This window comes from Dendrobates tinctorius, unplaced genomic scaffold (assembly GCF_039654945.1).
Source record: "Dendrobates tinctorius isolate UK_male_01 unplaced genomic scaffold, ASM3965494v1 ptg000231l, whole genome shotgun sequence".
NCBI classification, from domain to species: Eukaryota; Metazoa; Chordata; class Amphibia; order Anura; family Dendrobatidae; genus Dendrobates; species Dendrobates tinctorius.
The window spans coordinates 9,762,495-9,784,429 of record NW_027361898.1 but is presented as its reverse complement, the minus strand read 5'-3'; the positions used below and the strand labels follow the sequence as shown (position 1 = coordinate 9,784,429).

Here is a 21,935-nt window from a genome sequence, read left to right as displayed (position 1 = left end):
CACATGAAGGTGTACTTGAGAGTCCTTTAGTTTTCCCAAACCACTAAATAGGGAGGGAAAGCTGTTCATCATAGTTTGTACATCCATATCCGCAGGGTCAGTTATGGTATGAATAACCTGGATGAGCCCTAGCTCCAAGGCAGTGTGATAGCTGAGAAGACAGCCTCCCGATCCTTGTAATGTGTGGAAGGTGGTTTTCTGCCTGTTTTCTTTATATCTAATTTCAGCATCAAATTGTCCCATTATAGCTAGAGGTGTTTTAGATCCATAAGGAAAGATTTTAGTCTGCACTTATTGTAAGACTGGCCTTGTTTTCAATTGTTCATATGTAGTGCCATCTATGATATCCACTGAAGCTCCTGTATCTATTGTAAAGGCAATGTCAGTGTTGCAGATTGAGAGTGTAACACAGGGAGACTGTACTGAACCAGTGACAGAGGTAGTGAACACATAGTTCTCAGTCGCAGACATTTCTTCTGTGTCCTGATTTATCACTTTTACCTCTGCAGATTTTGTCATAGGCAGCGGAGGCTTGTAGTGCGCCGATTTGCAAACAGCTGCAAAATGATTCCCTTTTCCACATTTACTGCAGGTTTGTCCCATAGCTGGACATTTGTTCTGGTGGTGAGGGAAATCCTGTCCACATCTATAACATTTCTTCTGTTTCTGGGCTTGTTTGTCTGGTAAATTTTTCTGTTTGAGATTATGCACATGTAATTTATCCCCTTTCTCCATTACGGTAGCCTGATGATCTGCTATTTCTATAGCACGGGCCATTTTGAGCAAATCATGTAGAGAGATATCCTGCTGCAGAGCCTTACGCCTTAGGTTATTAGACGAGCAGGTGACAATTATTTGAGTTAGGATTTTATCATCTACATCTGTAAAGGCACATCCATGTGCTAACTCTTTCAGCCATGTGACATAAGTGTCTATGGACTCTTCTGGAAGCTGCTTGGCAATCCTGAATTTATATCTTTCATATCTGATGTTCTGTTTAGGGTTGAAGTAGCCAGTGAGAGCTTTAGTGCAGTTGTTGTATGTGTCCGTTTCTGCTGCAGGTAACGTACTGTATATGTCATAGACTCCTGTGCCTGCACAATGCAGGAGCAAAGCTCTCTTTCTTTTCTCCTCCTTTATGTCCATGGCTTCTAGGAAATTCTCAAATCTGTTTAGCCATTTTCTCCAGTTATGGGAGAGATTAATGACATCAGTCATATCAAATTGTGGGAATGTGTGCAAGTAGTCAGCCATGATAGTCTCTCAGTGGTGCTGGCGTGTGAAGCGGTAAAATATAGTCCGTACTCACAGCAGTAGGTGATTATATCCCATCCTCGTCGCCAGTTGTAATAACCACACGTTATGAAGAATTCAAGGTATTAAACTTTAGATATGTTTTTTTCTTCGTCCTCCAGCACACAGCATAACAGTTGCATTCCCATGCTACACAGAAGTGAAAGTGAAACTTCCCTTCTCATCCTTCTTATCTCCACCCCCCAAGTCCCATAAGTCTGGCTTGCTTAAAGAGACAGATCTAATTATTATACATTACAGTAGTGGGAGCCCCTTTACATGCAGCATAGCTATGAGGAACATCAATAGAACACAACTCACATTTCTGGCCACCTTGCTGTTTCCTTGTTCATTTATCCATTGCTGGAACCTCATTTCATAATGATACAGACAGAAACATGAATATAAATTATTTAGTAGATTTTATTATAGTTTCTTTGAATAAAAGCAAAAATTATATTACAAATACTTCCCTTAAATAGAAACACTGAATGGAAATGGTTGAACCTGGCACAGTCATATGATGACGGAACAGTAGAAAAAAATAATATATTATAAAATTTACCTGTACATATATAACAATTATCTTTAGACACTGTCCTACGTAGAGACTGCTATGGAAAGATTCCCAGAGTCGGGAAATTAAGTGACAAACACATGAAATGTGCCCCCGCTTCTTCTCTACTGTAGGGGCAAGGTTAGCAAACCAGGCCTGCCCAGAAGAGATGGCCACTGCTCAGACCTTGGGGACCCTGGATTAGACAAGGATATAGTGAAGGCTTACTTAATTTTTAATCTGAATCATGATATTTGAAAAGGTCCTGTCAGCTCTCCTGTTATGTCCCTATAGTAAATGTATGTATTATCACAAATGTATAAATTGTACACTGGGGATTACCATTTATCTTACTAATAGGGCATGGGCTTACGTGTGATAAAGAGTAGAGATAAAGTCATGCCTTTCCACAAGGAGTAATGAAGGGCACAGCACGTTATGAAAAGAGGCTGCAAAACTGATGTTTATAAGGATATATCGGCTATTGCCAAATCTCATGAGACAGCCTGACTCCCTGGGCATGCGCAGGGTGCTGGTGAAGCTGGGGAGCGTGCACCCGGCATCATTGCTCTCTATGAGGGCGATAGTGCACCTCATTGCTCACATGCAAGGAGGCCATGGAAACATCGCTCATGCAAAATAAGGAAATCATGCACAGAGGGGTATGCAAACCAGATGGGAACCAGGACTAGTCCGGGAACATCAGTGCCCTGCTGGACAAGTCCTTAGACATTTATATTGCGCAAACACAAAATAAAACTTGATTTTGAAATTATAGAGAGATCTCAAAGCCAAAAGAAGGTGGTAGTTATAGTGCAGAAGTAGGGTACAGTAGAGCCATGGTGGCGATTTTGGGGGTTAGTGCAGCTGACAGGTTCCCTTTAATGAGGAATACATGTAATTACTAAACAGGACATGCCAGGACAAGGATATGAGAAAATAGAATGACATGGATAATGACCATGTCGACTGAACTACTCAAGCAACTTTGTAAAATTTGCAATTGTACCATTGTCTGGTCCCAGTAAAGGTAAAACGACAACAGTGATCCTCCATAGATTCAGCACAACACAAACAGCAGACAAGTCTGCTGTTTGTGATATGAAGAGTAGAGCCCACTCCAGTCACACATCCATAGGGCAGACACCACCAGGGAAGGGTCAGTCATAGCTCTGCGCCCATAGCACAGCTAACAGGGGCAGTTGTCAAGGTGCTAGAGTGGTAATGCCACAAGGATCGCTGGGCAGCACAACAAAGGATTGCCACCGAGTCCTCGCTACATAAGTCACCTTTTCTGCAAGGGCTCCTACATTTGTTCTCTTTGGAACCTACCTAAAGCTGGATAGGTCATATAATAGTATGACACCACGATAACTTCTAGTAAACCGCAATGCCTTGTCAGAAAAGGTTTCCACAGCTGATCTAATAATCCCTAGGATCATTTTGGCAGTCGGTATGTTGTACATTAATCCATGTTGCAAACCTGCTGTTCTAACGGAATGACGAAACCGGACAGACAGGTTCATGTTATGTGCTAAAAAGTCCAGTTCTACTCTGAAGCAGGTATAAATAGATGAAACCAGTTACATCACATTCATCACACCACCTTCATACAAAGCTCTGCACCCCAGTCACATCTGGACATTCACACCCGATGGCCAATAATTCAGCCTACACATACCAAACCCTGCTTACTGGCATCACCGAGTCACAGAACGTACATAAAGACAAAAATACACAATACTGATCATTCTTATCGTCTTCTTAAGTAGCAGCGCAAGAATACTTTTCCAATAGTGTCTTGCACATTGCTGCCCACCCAAGAGGGCGGCAAAGAGTCATTTTTCATCCTCTGTAGCTACGGATTGCATGCCAAGCAACCAACCCAAGGATGAGTGATGCCATTGTCCGCAACCTATGCTCTTGAAACCACTGTTATGTGGACCACATCATTTCAAGCACTGTAGGTGGAGGCAAAAAGACTCTCCTGTTGCATCGCCTCATACGTTGGCAGAAATGTCCACATCAAAGCTCTGGTGAAAGATTCTCCCATACAGTGGCTTCTGACAATATGGTCATTCAGACTTTCTTGTATTTAGAGCTTGGTTTCTGGCCCACCAGGACTAAGAGGAGGAAATGAATTACGAATTCGGACTACCTCCATTGCACAGAGATGTCCAAATACCTTGTTGTACCAGTCAGGAGAACGCCCCCTGCAAGCAGAAAAAGATGATGATAAACACCAAGATTCTCACATCACGTCATTGCTAAGGACTGTGCAAATTAGAGGCTTCATCTGTGTCAGGAGATCTGTCCTCATTCTATGTTGCCCGGTTTGAGGGCAGACTAGTTTGGTGACAGATCAGCTCTTCTGTTAGCCAGCATGGCACAAAACATTGCACTTAAGACTCCCATCTGTCCCCGTCCCATTCACCGGTGACCGGCTATCGGATCTTTATACATATAAAAATGAATTTTTGTTATTTCTGCACGGCCAAATGACAGAACCAATCAGCACAAAATTTACAACATAGGCAAGTCAGGTGCTTTTGAAGGTTCTAGATTGGGTTACAGGCAGCATACAAAAGCAAATATAAACAGAAATCTCTTCAGGACACCACGAGACATAACATTTCTGCTTGTAACAACTCAGATATGTTGGCTTCATGCCAACAGCAAACTGCATGCACGAATAGTTAAAGCAAACAGAGTGATGCAAAGCCAGGTCATATCCTTCTAGTAACAAGTATGGATTGTCAGAAGCGGACAGCCCCTAACAGGACAGTATGGCATGAGGATAGTCCCTTCGCCCTTTGACCAATAGCAACCAGGCTTCAGTGGATGTATAGGTTGGCCAACATCGCTGGAAGGGCACCCGTGCAGGCGGCGAGTATACACGGTTTTTATCTTAATTAAGGTCCTGCATTGATTAAGCTGGATAGCCCCTTTAAAGGTTTTTATTATGCATCATGTTTGATATTAGGTGTAACCCCACTTTACCTCAGATCAGCTCTGCAGATATAGGTTAACTTAGACCGGCCCATTCCACAAGGCTCCATGAGGTACTGAGAGCTTAGGATTACAGCCTGGACACCTTCATCCAACTGGCCAGTAGCATGGTCCAAAGAAGTAGACACCAACACACACCCTCCTCTGGGCAGGTCTGTTCGCCATTTCCTGTATGTCACAAATAATCCAAAGTAGAAATAATCAATTGATTAAAACAAACAGTAAATTGTGTTTCCTTGAAGCTTTTTGCACTTTTTAAGTTCAAGACCAAGACTTTGTTTTCAAGGACAACTTTAAAATACAGAATGATTCTAGTGGCAGAGCACTTTCCTACAGGAATGGTGCCCACAGACACACTGAAGAGTCTTTCAATTAGTACTAAAAGCTGCAGACCGTACCCTCCTGGCAAAGTCTAGCTCTAGGATCATATGTCTATGTGTAAAGTAATATTGGCAAATGGGGAAGCCCAGTAGGCTCTCCAAGATCTTACAGTTCTTGCAAAAATACTGCACGTGTTTTTCCTCCCCTTCTTCCAAAACCCATAACTTTTTATTTATCCAACATACAGGGGCATGTAAATGTTTGGGCACCCCTGGTCAAAATTACTGTTATTGTGAAGATGAAATGATCCCTAGAAGGCCTAAAGTTAAAGATGACACATTTTCTTTGTATTTCAGGCAAAAAAAAAAAAAAAAAATTATATATATATATATATATATATATATATATATATATATATATATATATATATATATATATAGTCATTTTCTACATTTTAAAAATTACAAAAAGGAAAATGAGCTGATGCAAAAGTTTGGGCACCTTTGAAGATTTGACTGCGCAGATAACTTTGACCAAAGTTTCAGACCTTAATTAGCCTGTTAGGGTTATGGCTTGTTCACCGTCATCGTTGGGAAATCTGCATCATCTGGCATTTCCTAACTTTATAAAAAACCAGCCTCCCTCTAACCTTGTGGCAAAAAGGCAGCCATGAGTTCTTCTAGGCAGCTGCCTAGCACTCTGAAAATGAGAATGGTGGAGGCCGCCAAAAAAGGCGATGGCTATAAGAAGAAAGCAAAGCGTTTTCAAGTTGCCCTTTCCTCAGTTCAAAATGTAATTAAGAAATGGCAGTTAACAGGAACAGTGTTGGTCAAGTTAAGGTCTGGAAGACCAAGCAAAATTTCAGTGAGAGCCGCTGGTTGGATTGCTAGAGAGGCAAATCAGAACCTCCGCTTGACTGCAAAAGACCTTCAGAAAGATTTAGCAGACTCTGGAGTTGTGGTACATTCTTCTACCATTCAGAGACACCTGCACATATATAGCCTTCATAGAAAAATCATCAGAATAAAATCTCTCCTGCATCCAACCATTAAGCAGAGGGGTGGATCAATCATGCTTTGGGGTTGTGTTGCAGCCAATGGCACAGGGAACAATTCATGGGTAGAGGGAAGAATAGATTCTTTGAAATTTCAACAAACTCTGGGTGCAAACATAACACCATCTGTAAAAAAGCTGAAGATTAAAAGAGGATGTCGTCTACAAATGGATAATGATTCTAAACACTCGTTAAAATCCAGAATAGACTACTTCAAAAGGAACAAATTGAAGGATTTACAATGGCCCCAGATCTGAACATCACTGAAAATTTGTGGCTAGACCTCAAAAAAGCAGTGCAAGGAAAACAACCCTGGAATCTCACAGAACTGTAAGAATTTTCCATGGAAGAATGGATGAAAATCCCTGAAACAGTAATTGAAAGACACTGGGCTGGCTACAAAAAAGCGTTTACAAGCTGTGATACTTGCAAAACGGGGTACTACTAGGTACTAACCATGCAGGGTGCCCAAACTTTTGCATTGACCCATTTTCCTTTGTGTAATTTTTAAAATGTAAAAAATGAGAATATATATTTTTTGCCCAAAATACAAAGGAAAGGTGTCATCTTTAACTTTTGACTTTTTAGAGATCATTTTATTTTCAACTTGCTTAACTGCTCACAATAACAGTAATTTTGACCAAGGGTGTCCAAACTTTTATATGGCATAATATATCCATCATAGAGCAGGATTTCCTGAAGAAAACCCAAGAATACATGGGGAGAACATGAACCCAGGACCCCAATGCTGCAAGGCAACCGCCTAAACCACGGAGCGACTGTGCAGCTGTAAGATCATCATGTACTACACAAATAGTATGTTGTAGCATTTCTACTATACACTCACTGGCCACTTTATTAGGTACACCATGCTAGTAACGGGTTGGACCCCCTTTTGCCTTCAGAACTGCCTCAATTCTTCGTGGCAGTGATTCAACAAGGTGCTGGAAGCATTCCTCAGAGATTTTGGACCATATTGACATGATGGCATCACACAGTTGGCGCAGATTTGTCGGCTGCACATCCCTGATGCGAATCTCCCGTTCCACCACATCCCAAAGATGCTCTATTGGATTGAGATCTGGTGACTGAGGAGGCCATTTGAGTACAGTGAACTCATTGTCATGTTCAAGAAACCAATCTGAGATGATTCGAGCTTTATGACATGGCGCATTATCCTGCTGAAAGTAGCCATCAGATGTTGGGTACATTGTGGTCATAAAGGGATGGACATGGTCAGCAACAATACTCAGGTAGGCTGTGGCGTTGCAACGATGCTCAATTGGTACCAAGGGGCCCAAAGAGTGCCAAGAAAAAATTCCCCACACCATGACACCACCACCACCAGCCTGAACCGTTGATACAAGGCTGGATGGATCCATGCTTTCATGTTGTTTACGCCAAATTCTGACCCTACCATCCGAATGTCGCAGCAGAAATCGAGACTCATCAGACCAGGCAACGTTTTTCCAATCTTCTACTGTCCAATTTCGATGAGCTTGTGCAAATTGTAGCCTCAGTTTCCTGTTCTTAGCTGAGAGGAGTGGTACCCAGTGTGGTCTTCTGCTGCTGTAGCCCATCTGCCTCAAAGTTCGACGCACTGTGCGTTCAGAGATGCTCTTCTACCTACCTTGGTTGTAACGGGTGGCAATTTGAGTCACTGTTGCCTTTCTATCAGCTCGAACCAGTATGCCCATTCTCCTCTGACCTCAACAAGGCATTTCCGCCCACAGAACTGCCGCTCACTGGATTTTTTTTCTTTTTCGGACCATTCTCTGTAAACCCTAGAGATGGTTGTGCGTGAAAATCCCAGTAGATCAGCAGTTTCTGAAATACTCAGACCAGCCCTTCTGGCACCAACAATCATGCCACGTTCAAAGGCACTCAAATCACCTTTCTTCCCCATACTGATGCTCGGTTTGAACTGCAGGAGATTGTCTTGACCATGTCTACATGCCTAAATGCACTGAGTTGCCGCCATGTGATTGGCTGATTAGAAATTAAGTCTTAACACACAGTTGGACAGGTGTACCTAATAAAGTGGCCAGTGAGTGTACGTAGAAGGAAAAAAAACTGCATGTGCATGACCAAGAGAGGACAGCTGTTAGAGTAGTATTACATCGAGAGATTAAGGACAATCCTTCAAAATCCTCCAGGTAGAACATACCGTAGTACTAAGAATTGCCGACGTGGATGTGGTGCCATGCTGTCTGTCACATAATGGAAGAGATCTGTGTTCTGATCCAAGGACTCTACCACTCTCCCTTGTAGGAGATCATCATCCCATAGGTGACGCTCCCGTAAAACCCGATGAAGTAATGAGCTTGGAGGAGCCTCCACTTCTGCTGAAACTTTCCATAAACGCAAGGGATTTCCATCACCAACCTACAAACAAAAGTGATAACTCTATTACAATTTTTGAATGGCACCGTGGTCTGCTTCCTTGGACATTTAAAAAAAAAAAATACTGAGTAACATTTGTGACAACACCTGTCCATACACCCTGTAAGAGAATATGGACAGTATATAAGGAGGAACTCACTTTTGGCTCATTCTATTACCTAGAATAAAGAACCACCTTGGCAGATTCAAGTTGTCTACATTATACAGGGTGGGCCATGTACCGTATATGGATACACCTAAATAAAATGGGAATGGTTGGTAGTATCAACTTCCTGTTTGTGGCATATTAGTATATGGTACGAGGAAAAGAGGATCTCACCTTCTTACATGACAGCTCTGTGTTCTCTGGACCAGACATGCTTATCCAGCCTTTAAAACGCTCTGCGGATTCATGGAGGAGAGCTTGTATGCTGCTGTCCAAAACTGAAGAGAAATCTCGCGCCTCGCCTGACGAACCTACACAGAGATCTTCCAGTGACAGTGGATTGGTATCAGCAGCTAAATAGGAATTTCGGGACTGAAGCATCATATCATGGGGGATCTGTAGAGCACACAGAACATACCGGTAATGTTATTCTTGTAGTTCATGGTAAGCTGTACTCCACGTACAAGGCTGCAGTAATATGAAGTACTTTACTGTATAACAATGCTACACGCCAAATGTGGCTTTTAGTAAAGACCCTTATTAATGGCGGAATCTACTGTGTACTAATGATAAACTGATATTGAATATGTTGCCCCGCAGATACGGCCTGGTGGATGCAGTAGGAGCAGGGAAATAGCGCCCTCGCAGCGTTCCTAGTGGCCATTCTGCAGGACAAGGTGTCCGTTAGAAGGAGCCATTACCTTCAAGCCCACCTTCTCACATTAGGGTGATTTTGGCATTGTGCCACATGGTCGGTAGAGAGGACTGAAGCATATCCATATAAAAGTGTGATCGCACTTTGTATAAATATGTCTATAGCAACCGTACGAGAAACAGAAAGACTTTGTGAGACTGTCAGGGCCTGGGCATAGTCAGTAAAGGCCCTTTTACATTTAGCGATGCACCAGCGATCCCGACCACGATACGACCCAGTCAGGACCGCTGGTGCATCGCTAAATGATCGCTAGTGAGCTGCCACACAGGCAGATCTCACAGCGATGCAGCAGCGATGCAGTGGACGATAATTACCTTTCAGACGCGGCGATCCTGACGTCCTCCCGCCCGCCTCCATACGTCGCTCATCGGCGCCACAGGAAGCGCCCGACGAGAAATGGAGCCGGCCGATCTCGCACGATCAGCGATAACCAGCGGGGGAGCCGGTCAGAGGTAAAGTATCATACATAGCGATATCGCTGCAATATCACTATAACGTCACAAAACCCCCTTAACTGAGGACAATAGTTTACATACTTCCAAGGACAAGATGCCCAGTGACCTGGTCAAAGGTCAACAAGGGACTCCGATGTCTTGCGTCGAAAGAGCTGACCAGGTTCAGGTTGGGTCTATCCTGATACGACGATATAAAGTTGGAAAAAGATGTGACTCCGACAGATTATTACATTATACCGTAATTTGATTTGGCTTACAATAAGGAGACTTTAGATATGTAGCTCTTTAATTGAGAGACTTATATTAACCTGTTGTTATCTTCCTTTGTACTATTGTAACAATTTTGGGAGTGGCACTATATGTAATCAGCTATACCATTTTACCATTAAAATATTGTTTGCATTGGGATTGTAAACTGGGGGGAAGGGGGGAGGGGGGTTAGAGGCGTATGTAGCTCTATTGCGGGTTGTTGTTTTCTTCTTTGTTTTTTCCTTTTTGTATTGAAAATTTCAATAAAAATTACTTTAATTAAAAAAAAAAAACAAGGTAGTCTGATCATGAGGAAGTCTGTGCTATGATTGGAGGATGCTTCAACAAGTGTGCGTACAGGTAGGACACTGCGCGGGTGGGACAGAGATTGTAGTAACTTCTATACAGAGCCATTGACAACAAGGGGTCAGAGACCAAAAAGCATTTTTAGTTTCCGTCCACATTGACTGTGTGCTGTAGACACAAGTTGAAGTGGTTTTAATGAAATGGAGATAACCCGTGTTATGGACTTGGGGGTTTAACTGAAATGTCAGGAAAGTCAGCGTGGTTGGTGCACAAGCTGTACAACCATGTGTGGTTGGGAGAAATTCCTGAAAAACAGTTTGGGATAGGAGAAACTACTGCCCCTTGAAGAGTCATGGCAGCAGCATACAAGAGGCTGATGCAACAAGGCAGACATGCCTAGGTGGGACCAGTTATAGTAGGAGATCGCCTCCATTAGCTCCATAACAGCACAGGAGGTTGGAGCAGAAGCAGCTAACCATCTTGGGCATGAACTGAGGGCCTGAAGGATTTTTGGTGAGGCACACAGTCCTCCAAGCATCCCTACACTGTTCTGCAGAACAATAGATTAGGAAGTACAGATAGTGTGCCACTTTTTCTAGGTCTTGAAGGGGTCCCTAAAAGTCATACCATTGTTACACCCACTGGACAGAATTGGTAAGGGTCTACGACAAAGACAACTTAAGGCTCGCAGTGTCCTGATGCTGCCATGTTTTCCAAAAGCCAGCTCCATATGCAAGCCTGTCATTATCAGCAGTCATAAGAAATGTCTCTTCTGAAGGGAATGTGATCTGTGTAGAGTGACACAATACAGACATACAGTGGGTACAGAAAGTATTCAGACCCCTTTACATTTTTCATTCGGCAATTTCAGAAAAAGCAAGCTGGTCAAATGTAAATGTATTTCATGAGCTGATGAACACAGACAGGTATTTATATATGTAGATTGGTAATACAATAAATTGTTTTGATAAGTAGAGGCCAAAAAATGTTTTCCGGTTCAGGTGCCACCTGCAGGTCATTATGTCTTTCTGTAGGTTTATGAAAATGAATGTTTAAACTGTATTTTGTGATAAAATCGTGAATGTATGGTTTGTTTAGCTGTTTTCTTGCTGAAGGGAGCAAGTTTACCTTTCAAATGGTGTATCGTGTGTGTGGGGCGAAGTAATCAGCAAAAAAAGCAGTGCATGTTTACAAATGTGTTGGTAGTGTGCTTTGGGGTACTGTGGTGCCACCTGCAGGTAATTTTTCCTTACTGCAGGTTTATGAAAATTAATGTTTAAACTGTATTTTGTGATCAAATCATGGATGTGTGGCTTGTTTGGCTATTTTTTTGCTGAAGGGGGCAAGTTTACCTTTCAAATGGTGTATCATTTCTGTGTGTGGGTGCAGTATGAAAGGGGATACAAAGGAATCACCGAAAAACAGTGTTTAGAAATAATAGAATAGATAATACTGAATACTTTCCATACCCACTGTATCCATTATACCGTAGCTAATGGATAAGCACTTCTATCATATCAGCAACATGGCTTCTCACTGACCTGAAACAGCTTCTTGCATTCGGAGATCATATGAAGCAGCCCTTGAGTAGCAGCCATGTTCTCACTGAGATCCTTGTGATCTGGTTTTCCAGAGGCCCCTCTCTTCTGTATGATCCTGAAGACGACCCAGAATTAGCACCGCCAAATTATATATTACTTATGTATACGTGCCAAGGATGATTATTCCTGGTTTACCGTTCACTATACTAATATTATAAGTCTTTCGTAACCAGCCAGAAACTTTATGACTTAACAGATAGGTCACACACACAACACATGGTATGCACAACTACCATAGAGCGGCATTAACCACAGGGTCACAAAAATATTCTGCAAAATCAGCCCTTCTGCTCAGAGTAGGTCTTTAAAAATGCAAATAACGCCGGTAGCAATGTGTATGCAGCATATCAGACACTAGGAAAAGTCACTTATTAGCCACATTACAAGCCATTTTATACTGGATTAACCTTTATTTATAGAGTCAACACATCGTGCAGCAATTTGTATGTCGGAGGCATCATTTAGTACAAGAATATTTAACAATGAAACAAAAACATTTCTCTTATTTGCAACAGTAACACTCGTTAGACCAGTGGCCCATGGCTCCGACAACGCTTACAGAATAATCCCTAAAGTTGTCGCAAAGACTGAGGGGATGCTGCCTCCTGCTCATATCCAAGAGCACAACACCGCATATGGGGCAACATGGCTGAACGCTATATTGGAGGGCCACACATGTACTTTACTTTACACATTGCTGCGGTTCGACCGTAGGGACATGTGGCTGACACTGTATTAGGGTAGGGGTGTTTTATCCCTGAACAATAGGCTTGGGTCAATATTTTAAATGAAATAATAGAAAAAGAAGACACACTCAAAACATTTCTATGTCTCCCATGTATTACAATACGGCACATGGGAAACGAGCAATGCACTGCAACAATGGACATTGTGCAGCCCTCCGGCACTGACCTCATCAGAGACCACAGTACTGTGGTGGGTTCATCACATTTCATCCATAAGCAAGTACATAACTTTGATACTCATTTAAAGTCCAACATCTTACCAGGTTTGAAAATGTTGTGGAAAATCCCCTTCAAGGACTGTTCCTATCTAAGACAGTTAAAGCAAGTCCACATGAGGCCATCTCTTTATTCATTCTCTGGCCTGATGCAAGGGCCACCGTCATGAGACATAGAGGATCTTCAATAAGTGGTTACATCACATAGGATACACCAAGATTCTCCAATATATATGACACAGAATACTCAGACTGCTGTATATACATTACATAGGAAACACTGATGGTCTATCGTATATGATGTATATACACAACACTAAGTCTACTGTATGCATCACAGACACTGAGCCTCCTGTATACATTACATAGAAGACTTTGTATCCTATATGAAGTACATACAGCAGATTCAATGAACCTGCTGTGTACATCACAAGAGACACTGCAACTGCTGTATACATCACAAGAGACACTGCAACTGCTGTATACATCACAAGAGACACTGCAACTGCTGTATACATCACAAGAGACACTGCAACTGCTGTATACATCACAAGAGACACTGCAACTGCTGTATACATCACAAGAGACACTGCAACTGCTGTATACATCACAAGAGACACTGCAACTGCTGTATACATCACAAGAGACACTGCAACTGCTGTATACATCACAAGAGACACTGCAACTGCTGTATACATAACAAGAGACACTGCAACTGCTGTATACATAACATGAGACTGTAAGCTTGCGAGCAGGGCCCTCACTCCTCTTGTTATTTGTTATAATCTACTGTATGTGATTATTGTTATGCTGTAATGTCTATTGTCTGTACAAATCCCCTCTGAAATGTAAAGTGCTGCGGAATATGTCGGCGCTATAAAAATAAAATTTATTATTATTATTATTATTATTATTATTATGAGACACTGCAACTGCTGTATACATAACAAGAGACACTGCAACTGCTGTATACATAACAAGAGACACTGCAACTGCTGTATACATAACAAGAGACACTGCAACTGCTGTATACATAACAAGAGACACTGCAACTGCTGTATACATAACAAGAGACACTGCAACTGCTGTATACATAACATGAGACACTGCAACTGCTGTATACATAACATGAGACACTGCAACTGCTGTATACATAACATGAGACACTGCAACTGCTGTATACATAACATGAGACACTGCAACTGCTGTATACATAACATGAGACACTGCAACTGCTGTATACATAACATGAGACACTGCAACTGCTGTATACATAACATGAGACACTGCAACTGCTGTATACATAACATGAGACACTGCAACTGCTGTATACATAACATGAGACACTGCAACTGCTGTATACATAACATGAGACACTGCAACTGCTGTATACATAACATGAGACACTGCAACTGCTGTATACATAACATGAGACACTGCAACTGCTGTATACATAACATGAGACACTGCAACTGCTGTATACATAACATGAGACACTGCAACTGCTGTATACATAACATGAGACACTGCAACTGCTGTATACATAACATGAGACACTGCAACTGCTGTATACATAACATGAGACACTGCAACTGCTGTATACATAACATGAGACACTGCAACTGCTGTATACATAACATGAGACACTGCAACTGCTGTATACATAACATGAGACACTGCAACTGCTGTATACATAACATGAGACACTGCAACTGCTGTATACATCACATAGGATACAATGACTCTGCTCTATACATCAAAAGACAACTGCTCTGTGTCTCTGATCCATGTCACTAATAACAATTCGATCAAACAAACATGGCACAAATTAAACAGGTATATACAAGTCTCTCCACCATTCTTTATATCCTATGCTGCAGTATACAGTCTAAAAGGTAGTGGATTGATGAAGAGAACAAGATAAAGAATAAAAATGCTCTCCATCTAAACATGGATTAAGGCTGGAGAAGATCCAAGGTCAAATGACCCGATACAACACAGGTCTAAGTCTTGAACAGCCATTGCTACAGCAAAGAGACACAAATATCAGTGGAGAGGTCCATACCGAGGAGATGTGGTCTCCTTCTTGGAAATATTGAGATGAAAAACAGAAGGTGCAAGACACACAGCCAGGTTCCCAGGAGTCATCTGATTCTCTTGAGCGGAGGAGATGTCGCTTAGAAAATACAGTAATGTCTGCAAGACTTCTCTGTTCTCATCTGGCATCAGTAGAATTGCAGCCTGCACTGCCCGCAAAGTCTGATCTTTGGGCACATCTGGAGAAGAGGCAGAAAAAAAAAAATATCTGCATAATTTATGTTTCTAACTAGTAGACAATCTGGTGTCTAATTTACCACAATCTACAGAATGAGGAATTCTAAGGAATTTCAGTGGCCAAAATAACGAATGTCCTTTAATAGAAGCAAAATTCCATACATTCTACACTACAACTTACATCTTGTGACTCAAATTGTGGTAATGAATTTAAAGACTCACGCTGGTAAATCTGCAGGAAAGTTTCGGTCAGTTTGCTGGTAAAAATGGGTTCCGGCAGGTCTCTGAAGTACTGCTTCAGCAAATCAGCCACGTCGTACGCCGACTGCCCCACGTAGTTTACATTGTCAGGAGAGGACTCGTTGGTTTGGCGTAGGACCTGAATACGAGACTTCACCCCAGACTTCCTGAAGATTCCCACCTACGGCACAGAGAATGGGGGCTGAACAAGGAGCACAGGGTACAGCTAGACATACAGGTCCTCTACAGACAGGGGTTCTGTATATTAACAATCACCTTTATCTATAGGACACCAAACACTTTGCAATTGAGGAAAAACAATTGTACAAGGCTACTACTAAAAATAAATGGACAACCTAAGAGACAAACGGGGACAGTTTCCTGTCTGCAACAGCTTGCAATCTAAATACAATAGGTATAATACAGTGTTAATGTTAGCCAAAGGACTAGCCCTTAAAATATAACAGAATGGACTGGTCACTTGCCAATATTGAGTCAACATGGATATAAGGTACAGACTACTGTTCAGCACGTTGAGGACAGGATAGAGCAGAGATAATTGTGATCAGGTACGAGCCTATAGACATTTCTCTAGTGACATAGATTTCCTTGAATAAAATTAGTTTTCAGTGTACACTTGAAACTGGAAATGTTTGGAGAAAGTCGAATGTGGCAGTAAGGCTAGGTCCACACTGCGTCTGAGCACCTAGCCTACAGTATGGGTCAGGAGCTTTTCCCAATGTATACTGTAACCATCACCACTTGGAGGCCAAAAGTATATGTCCTTCCAGCCTCCGTCTGGCCGGTGTGTCCCTGTGCACTCCTTGTTTTACTGTATAGGACAGCACAGTGGACTTCACTCTCCTATACAGAGGGCCATTGCAAAGAAATGTACAGCTACCGATACATCAGAATATTTATGCTAGAGAACAGGGGTAAAACACTTTCAATACATGCAAAATTGAAACGATGTCGAGACTTGACGTTTCAAGCAGCTCCGCCAAAATGGGTGAAGCTAGGAAGGAGCTGCCACTGGACATGCCAACAACCACCAATCAACTTCTTCAAAATTGGCATTTCACGTGCAGGAAAGGATACTCCAGTCTCTGTCTGGAGTAACATTTCTGGCAAGGTGCAAGGACCTGATAAGATGCAGCAAAATCATTAAGTTGAGTGTGCCTGATAATGAATTTATCGCATCTTATTTCTGCACACCCATCATTAAGGCTGGAATATGAAATGCCTTTCTCAATTAATTGGGGCCGCTGCATGCATGTAGACTTTGGCCATGGTTGGGCACATAACTCCTCAGTGTGAACCTAGCCTTAGGGAATGGGGGCAGCACAGAAGAAGTCTTGCGCACAGGATTGAGACAATGTAATCAAGGAACATGAAACTTTTAAGCCACTGAGCAAAGAGCACAGGATTTTCTGCTGAGACATGAGCGAGGCGTATAGCATTCATGGTGCTTGTACCTGGTCCAGACATTGGCTGCGGATATAGCGCATAGCTTGCTGGATACATTGTGGTAGCGGTTGACCCGTCCTTTGCACATTTATTATCGGAGGAACCCCAAACACCACTCTCCCTCTGTAGTCCAAAGGCTTACTTCTTTTCATAAATTTAGGGACAGTCCTAAAAGTGATACATCGAGAACAATTATAAAACAGGATTGACCAAAAAGGTTAGAAAATTAGTAAAGGAGTATAAATAACACTCTTATCACACCAGTATGAGACAGCAGCCTGTCCTGGGCTTGGGTAGTCTGCATTCAGCACTATATGTAATTGTACAGACATATACAGTATTGCTGGGGGACACTAGCGCACAACAGTCCAGCACTGCACAGACACTTCCGTATTTCACCACTAGAGGGAGCACACAGACCATTCAATGAAACAAGGCATCTACAGCCAAAATGTGATGGAAATCAAGGGCTTTGTGCTGACAAAATATGGCCCTGATTCATAGAGATAGCCACTTTGTATGCCAGTGTTGATGAAGGCGTACAAGTATAAAATGCGCCAAATGAGACAAGAGGCCTGCACCGCTAATGAATTTGGCACATCTTTACCAGAAAGATACTCCATTCCTGGGCTGGTGTACGTCTGTCAAAATTTATGCAACTTTTGTTGCATAATTATTAATTTGAAACAAGCTTGGACATGCCCCCTCTGACTAAACCTCACCCAATTAACAGAATATTTACAAACTGTCCAGAACCGATGTGACAAAGTCACAACATTTGTGAGAAAAATCACTGTAAAACTCCTTGATGAATCAGCCACTACATCTGCCCTGAACAGCACATATCCATTCATATAGGCGCTATGTGGAAGCAGGTTTGTACTGATGACCTATTATGTTGTGTGTAGTTCTCCATTCACTACCATTGGCGACAAAACCGGCTGAGCTTATAAAGTCTTGTGGTTTTGGACACCGTATCAGGTACGTGCAGCTATTACGTCCATTGGTAAAACAAGGTGAGGGAGGGGGCATGTATACAACTTTACTTATATCCGATTCTGACAGGCCACAACCTGATCATGATCAAAGGAAGCCATCATCAAAAAATTATCTACTGTTTAAAACAGGCTTGTGTGTTAACAATGAATCAAATAAAAAGTTTTCAGCTTGCTCCTTATCATCAGAGGCAGAATTACAATGACAGGTAACGCCTCAAGAAGGAGCTGGTAACACGGGATCCACCATTCACAAAAGGTGATGTCACAGCGGACCTGGCTTGCACATGCTAATGAGACACTTCTATACAAAAGATAGGATTGGGGTCTGATCATCATGGCTATGTACATGTGTTGTTTCCTTAAACAGGTAATTAGAATCTAAACAAAACCTCAGTGTTTAACATGAAAATTCCAAGATTTCTATTTTTTTTTAGATTGAATACGGACTGTGAAATGTAAGACAAAAAAAAAAAAAAAAACGACCACTGTCAAACATTTTCAAAAAGAACATTTAATGGGGTTGTCTGGTCTTAAATTACAAGTCTGCAGTCACTCCATGTGACTCCTCACATCACACGCAAGGCATGGGTTCTCCAGTGCCAGCAGTTCTTGTGACCAGAAGTATGAGAGATGCATACTCCCGCTCACAGATGAGCGGAATGGAAGTGTATTGAGAGAGGCTGGAAGCAGTCTAGTTGGAATGTGGCCAGGAGTATGCATATCACATTGTGATCACATGACCACCACTCCCGGCTCCGGAGAATCCTCAAATTGCACACAGCAGTGTTTTCCAAACTCTAGTCTGCACTGGTCATGTTTTCAGGATTTCCTTAGCATTGCACAGGTGATGGATGTATTATCAAGTCACCTGTGCACACCTAAGGAAATCCTGAAACCATGACCTGTGGGGGGCCCATGAGGACTGGAGTTTGGACACAACTGACACAGAGGGAGTGCGGACTTGTACCCTAAGGCCGTACCACCCCTTTGACACAAAAACCTGATTTATTTAAAGGGTCACTTTCTGATGATCACTTCTCTTTAAAGAGTTTATTCGCAAGCCACCGGTTTGCCATAATTTAGCAAGACGTCATGCACACACCATAACATGACATATGAAGCATCAATAAACTCTAATTTAACAGAAGCTGCTCCGGAAGAACTCGCTCCAGTTTTACATGATCTTTTCAGCGATAAAATCTCATCCATCTTTAGGGGCGAGTCCCCATTAGATTGAACAATTCTACACTTGATTCCTGCAGCAAAATCTGGCTGTGGCACATGGACATATTGTAGACCGAACGGTGGCAGCGCCCATCACACTGGCATTACTTTGGCACAATTCGGCATCCGTGGACTAGCTGCGTTAGCGCCTTATCTTCTTGTAGCGGTGCAGTGGGCAGAGCCAAGAACTCAGAAAAATATATTTCAGATGGAAGCAAACAGCACAAACTCTACTTACCATGCCCAGCCCTGCTTGCTTGGCACAGAGTATTTCTCCATGATGGCAGTAAGTCTGAGTAATGATAACTTCTGCAGGAGATTGAGCTGAGCTGCAGATTGCCTGTTAATCTCGAGGGATGCTGAGCTGAGGCTTGGCCGATGCGAGTTCTGGAAGCTGTGCCAGCGAAGCTTCCTGCCAGGGAGAGAGAGTAAGTGACAAAAAATTCTGCACATTAACCCTGCTGCAACTTAAATGGTTACTTTCCTGTCTTGGAACTGTAAGCAAATTTATTAGTACAAGCAAAAATAAGTAACTTTGTAAAACAGCTTATAAGACAGTTCTCCTTTTGTCTCCACTTATGAGACACCTATACCACCTGCATCTATTAAACTCACCCACTACTAACAGTTCAAATCCATCTTGGTCAAAGAAGATGGACTGCCAGCTCAGTAAGGTGCAAGATTACACCTCCTATTATAATTTATGGAGAGGCGAGGGGGAGTTAGGAGCAAAATGAAGAAAAAAGACAGGCAGATCTACTCAAGCTAGTGAGTGGTAAGTTTATTCAAGAGATGGATTCACAGCCGCACAGCTCATTATGGCAGTTTTCACTATTTCTGAACATGTATTATACAGTAAAAGAAGCAAAAAATCCCTCAGTTTTAGTGTACTGTGTATGTGAGACATCACAGCTAGTCTACTCCAAAGAGTTCAGATACAGCTGATAAACAGAGATGGAACTTGTGGAATTTTTCAGTTGTCCCACTATAGTCTCAACAGCAGTTTTCACAGGACTCCATCCTACAGTAGGTGGGGACTATATGTTCTGAGGTCTTCCATACACAGCACAAATTGAAGATCCTGCTCCCCTCTCTGTCTGCAGCACACCCCCAAAAGCAGCACATCAGTATTGAGCAGTGTAGCAGTGAGCCCAGCTCTGGAGTGAGGGAAAACACTCACTAAGAGCTGAAGCAACAGCTTATGGTTATTTCTGCCGCAGGCTCTCTCCAGCAACTTACTCCTCCTCCACCTTGGCTGTCCATAGACCTCTATGGGCTGCAGCATGTATCCCGATTTCTCTGTAGATCTATGTTATATGCAAAGGGATAAATGCAGGTGGCAGAGGGGAAGAAGTGTCTCAAGAGTGGATAAAGAGGAATTTTTCTCTAATAAGATACATTACAGTTTCTTATATTGATTAATGCTATTTATTAGACGATATGTTAATGAGAGAAAAACAGCTTAGAAGAGAGATCCACTGGGAACAGAAGCATTACCTGAACATATTAGCCATATAGCTGCCTCTTCCCCTTTTGCACACAATCCGTAGCGTAGCTACCGGGGGGGGGGCAGAGGGGGCGGTGGCCCCGCGCTCTCAGGGGGCCCACCCGGCGCTACGCTACGGGTGCACTTTGCGGCAGAGCAGGGAGTGTCTGGCCGCTATGGGTCCCTGAGCAGGCGGGGGGCCCGGTGCCAGCAGTGGGCCCCCCGCCCGTCATCGCAGGGTCAGCGGTGTCGGCTACATGCATCCTACAGAGGATGGCTATGGGGGTGCATATACAGAGGGTGGCTATGGGGGGGTGCATATAAAGAGGGTGACTATGAGGGTGCATATACAGAGGGTGGCTATGGGGTTGCATATACTACAGAGGATGGCTATGGGATTGCATATACTACAGAGGGTGGATATGGGGGTGCATATACAGCGGATGGCTATGGGGGTACATTATACTACAGAGGGTGGCTATGCGGGTGCATTATACTAAAGAGGGTGGCTATGGGGGTGCATTACATTACAGAGGCTGCCTATGGGGGTGCATTACACTACAGAGGCTGCCTATGTGGAATTCATTATACTATAGAGTCTGCCTATGGGGAGTGCATTATGTACAGTATAGAGTCTGCCTATGGGGAGTGCATTCTACAATATAGAGTAAAAAAAAAAAAAGCATTATGTTCTAGGGGACAAAATGTGGGAACTGTTGTCTAGGGCACTTGCACCCAGCCTTAGTATTTTCTAGAGGGTTGCTTTAAAATTTAGAGGTCACACAGGGCCACACAGCAGGTGCATTAATAGGGTCACATACGACAGCAGCGGATCAGCAATGGGGCATCAGCAGGATGAGGAGTTTGTGCAGGTTGGGGATAGTCCCATTTTGGACAGTGCTGAAAATGTGAGAAGTGAAACGTGTCTTTGTTGTATTCTCTGTAGCCAAGTCCTGGCTGGAGAAGTTGTCATGTCGGTCTGGGCCAGATGGAAAAGACGTGAAAAGTGAACGGTTCCTTCCGAAAGAACGTCAGTGGTAGGTTATTATCTGTAGCTGTGCTGTGATCTCTTATACAGTATGTTCTGTAGGACTGGTATTTACCACTGACCATATGGCGGTAATATCAATGTTGGTCTTTATATAGCAATTATTTTCAGTAACAGCGCGGTCATCTGC

At 42.7% G+C, this 21,935-nt stretch overlaps 1 protein-coding gene across 2 annotated transcripts in view; it reads right to left on the bottom strand.

Annotated features, from left to right (window-relative positions):
- Positions 1-1,698: 1,698 nt before the first annotated feature.
- The window catches only part of STARD8 (StAR related lipid transfer domain containing 8), a 227,086-nt gene continuing 206,849 nt past the window's right edge, over positions 1,699-21,935 (bottom strand). For both annotated transcript variants that reach the window (XM_073556103.1, XM_073556104.1), the window contains exons 6-14: positions 19,510-19,683; positions 17,058-17,217; positions 15,565-15,763; positions 15,134-15,344; positions 12,048-12,162; positions 8,956-9,177; positions 8,401-8,618; positions 4,850-5,026; positions 1,699-4,062 (exon numbers count right to left, since the gene is read on the bottom strand). In XM_073556103.1, the coding sequence (XP_073412204.1) occupies positions 3,945-4,062; positions 4,850-5,026; positions 8,401-8,618; positions 8,956-9,177; positions 12,048-12,162; positions 15,134-15,344; positions 15,565-15,763; positions 17,058-17,217; positions 19,510-19,683 (1,594 nt within the window). In that variant the 3' untranslated portion in view covers positions 1,699-3,944. The remainder of the gene's footprint in view (positions 4,063-4,849; positions 5,027-8,400; positions 8,619-8,955; positions 9,178-12,047; positions 12,163-15,133; positions 15,345-15,564; positions 15,764-17,057; positions 17,218-19,509; positions 19,684-21,935) is intronic.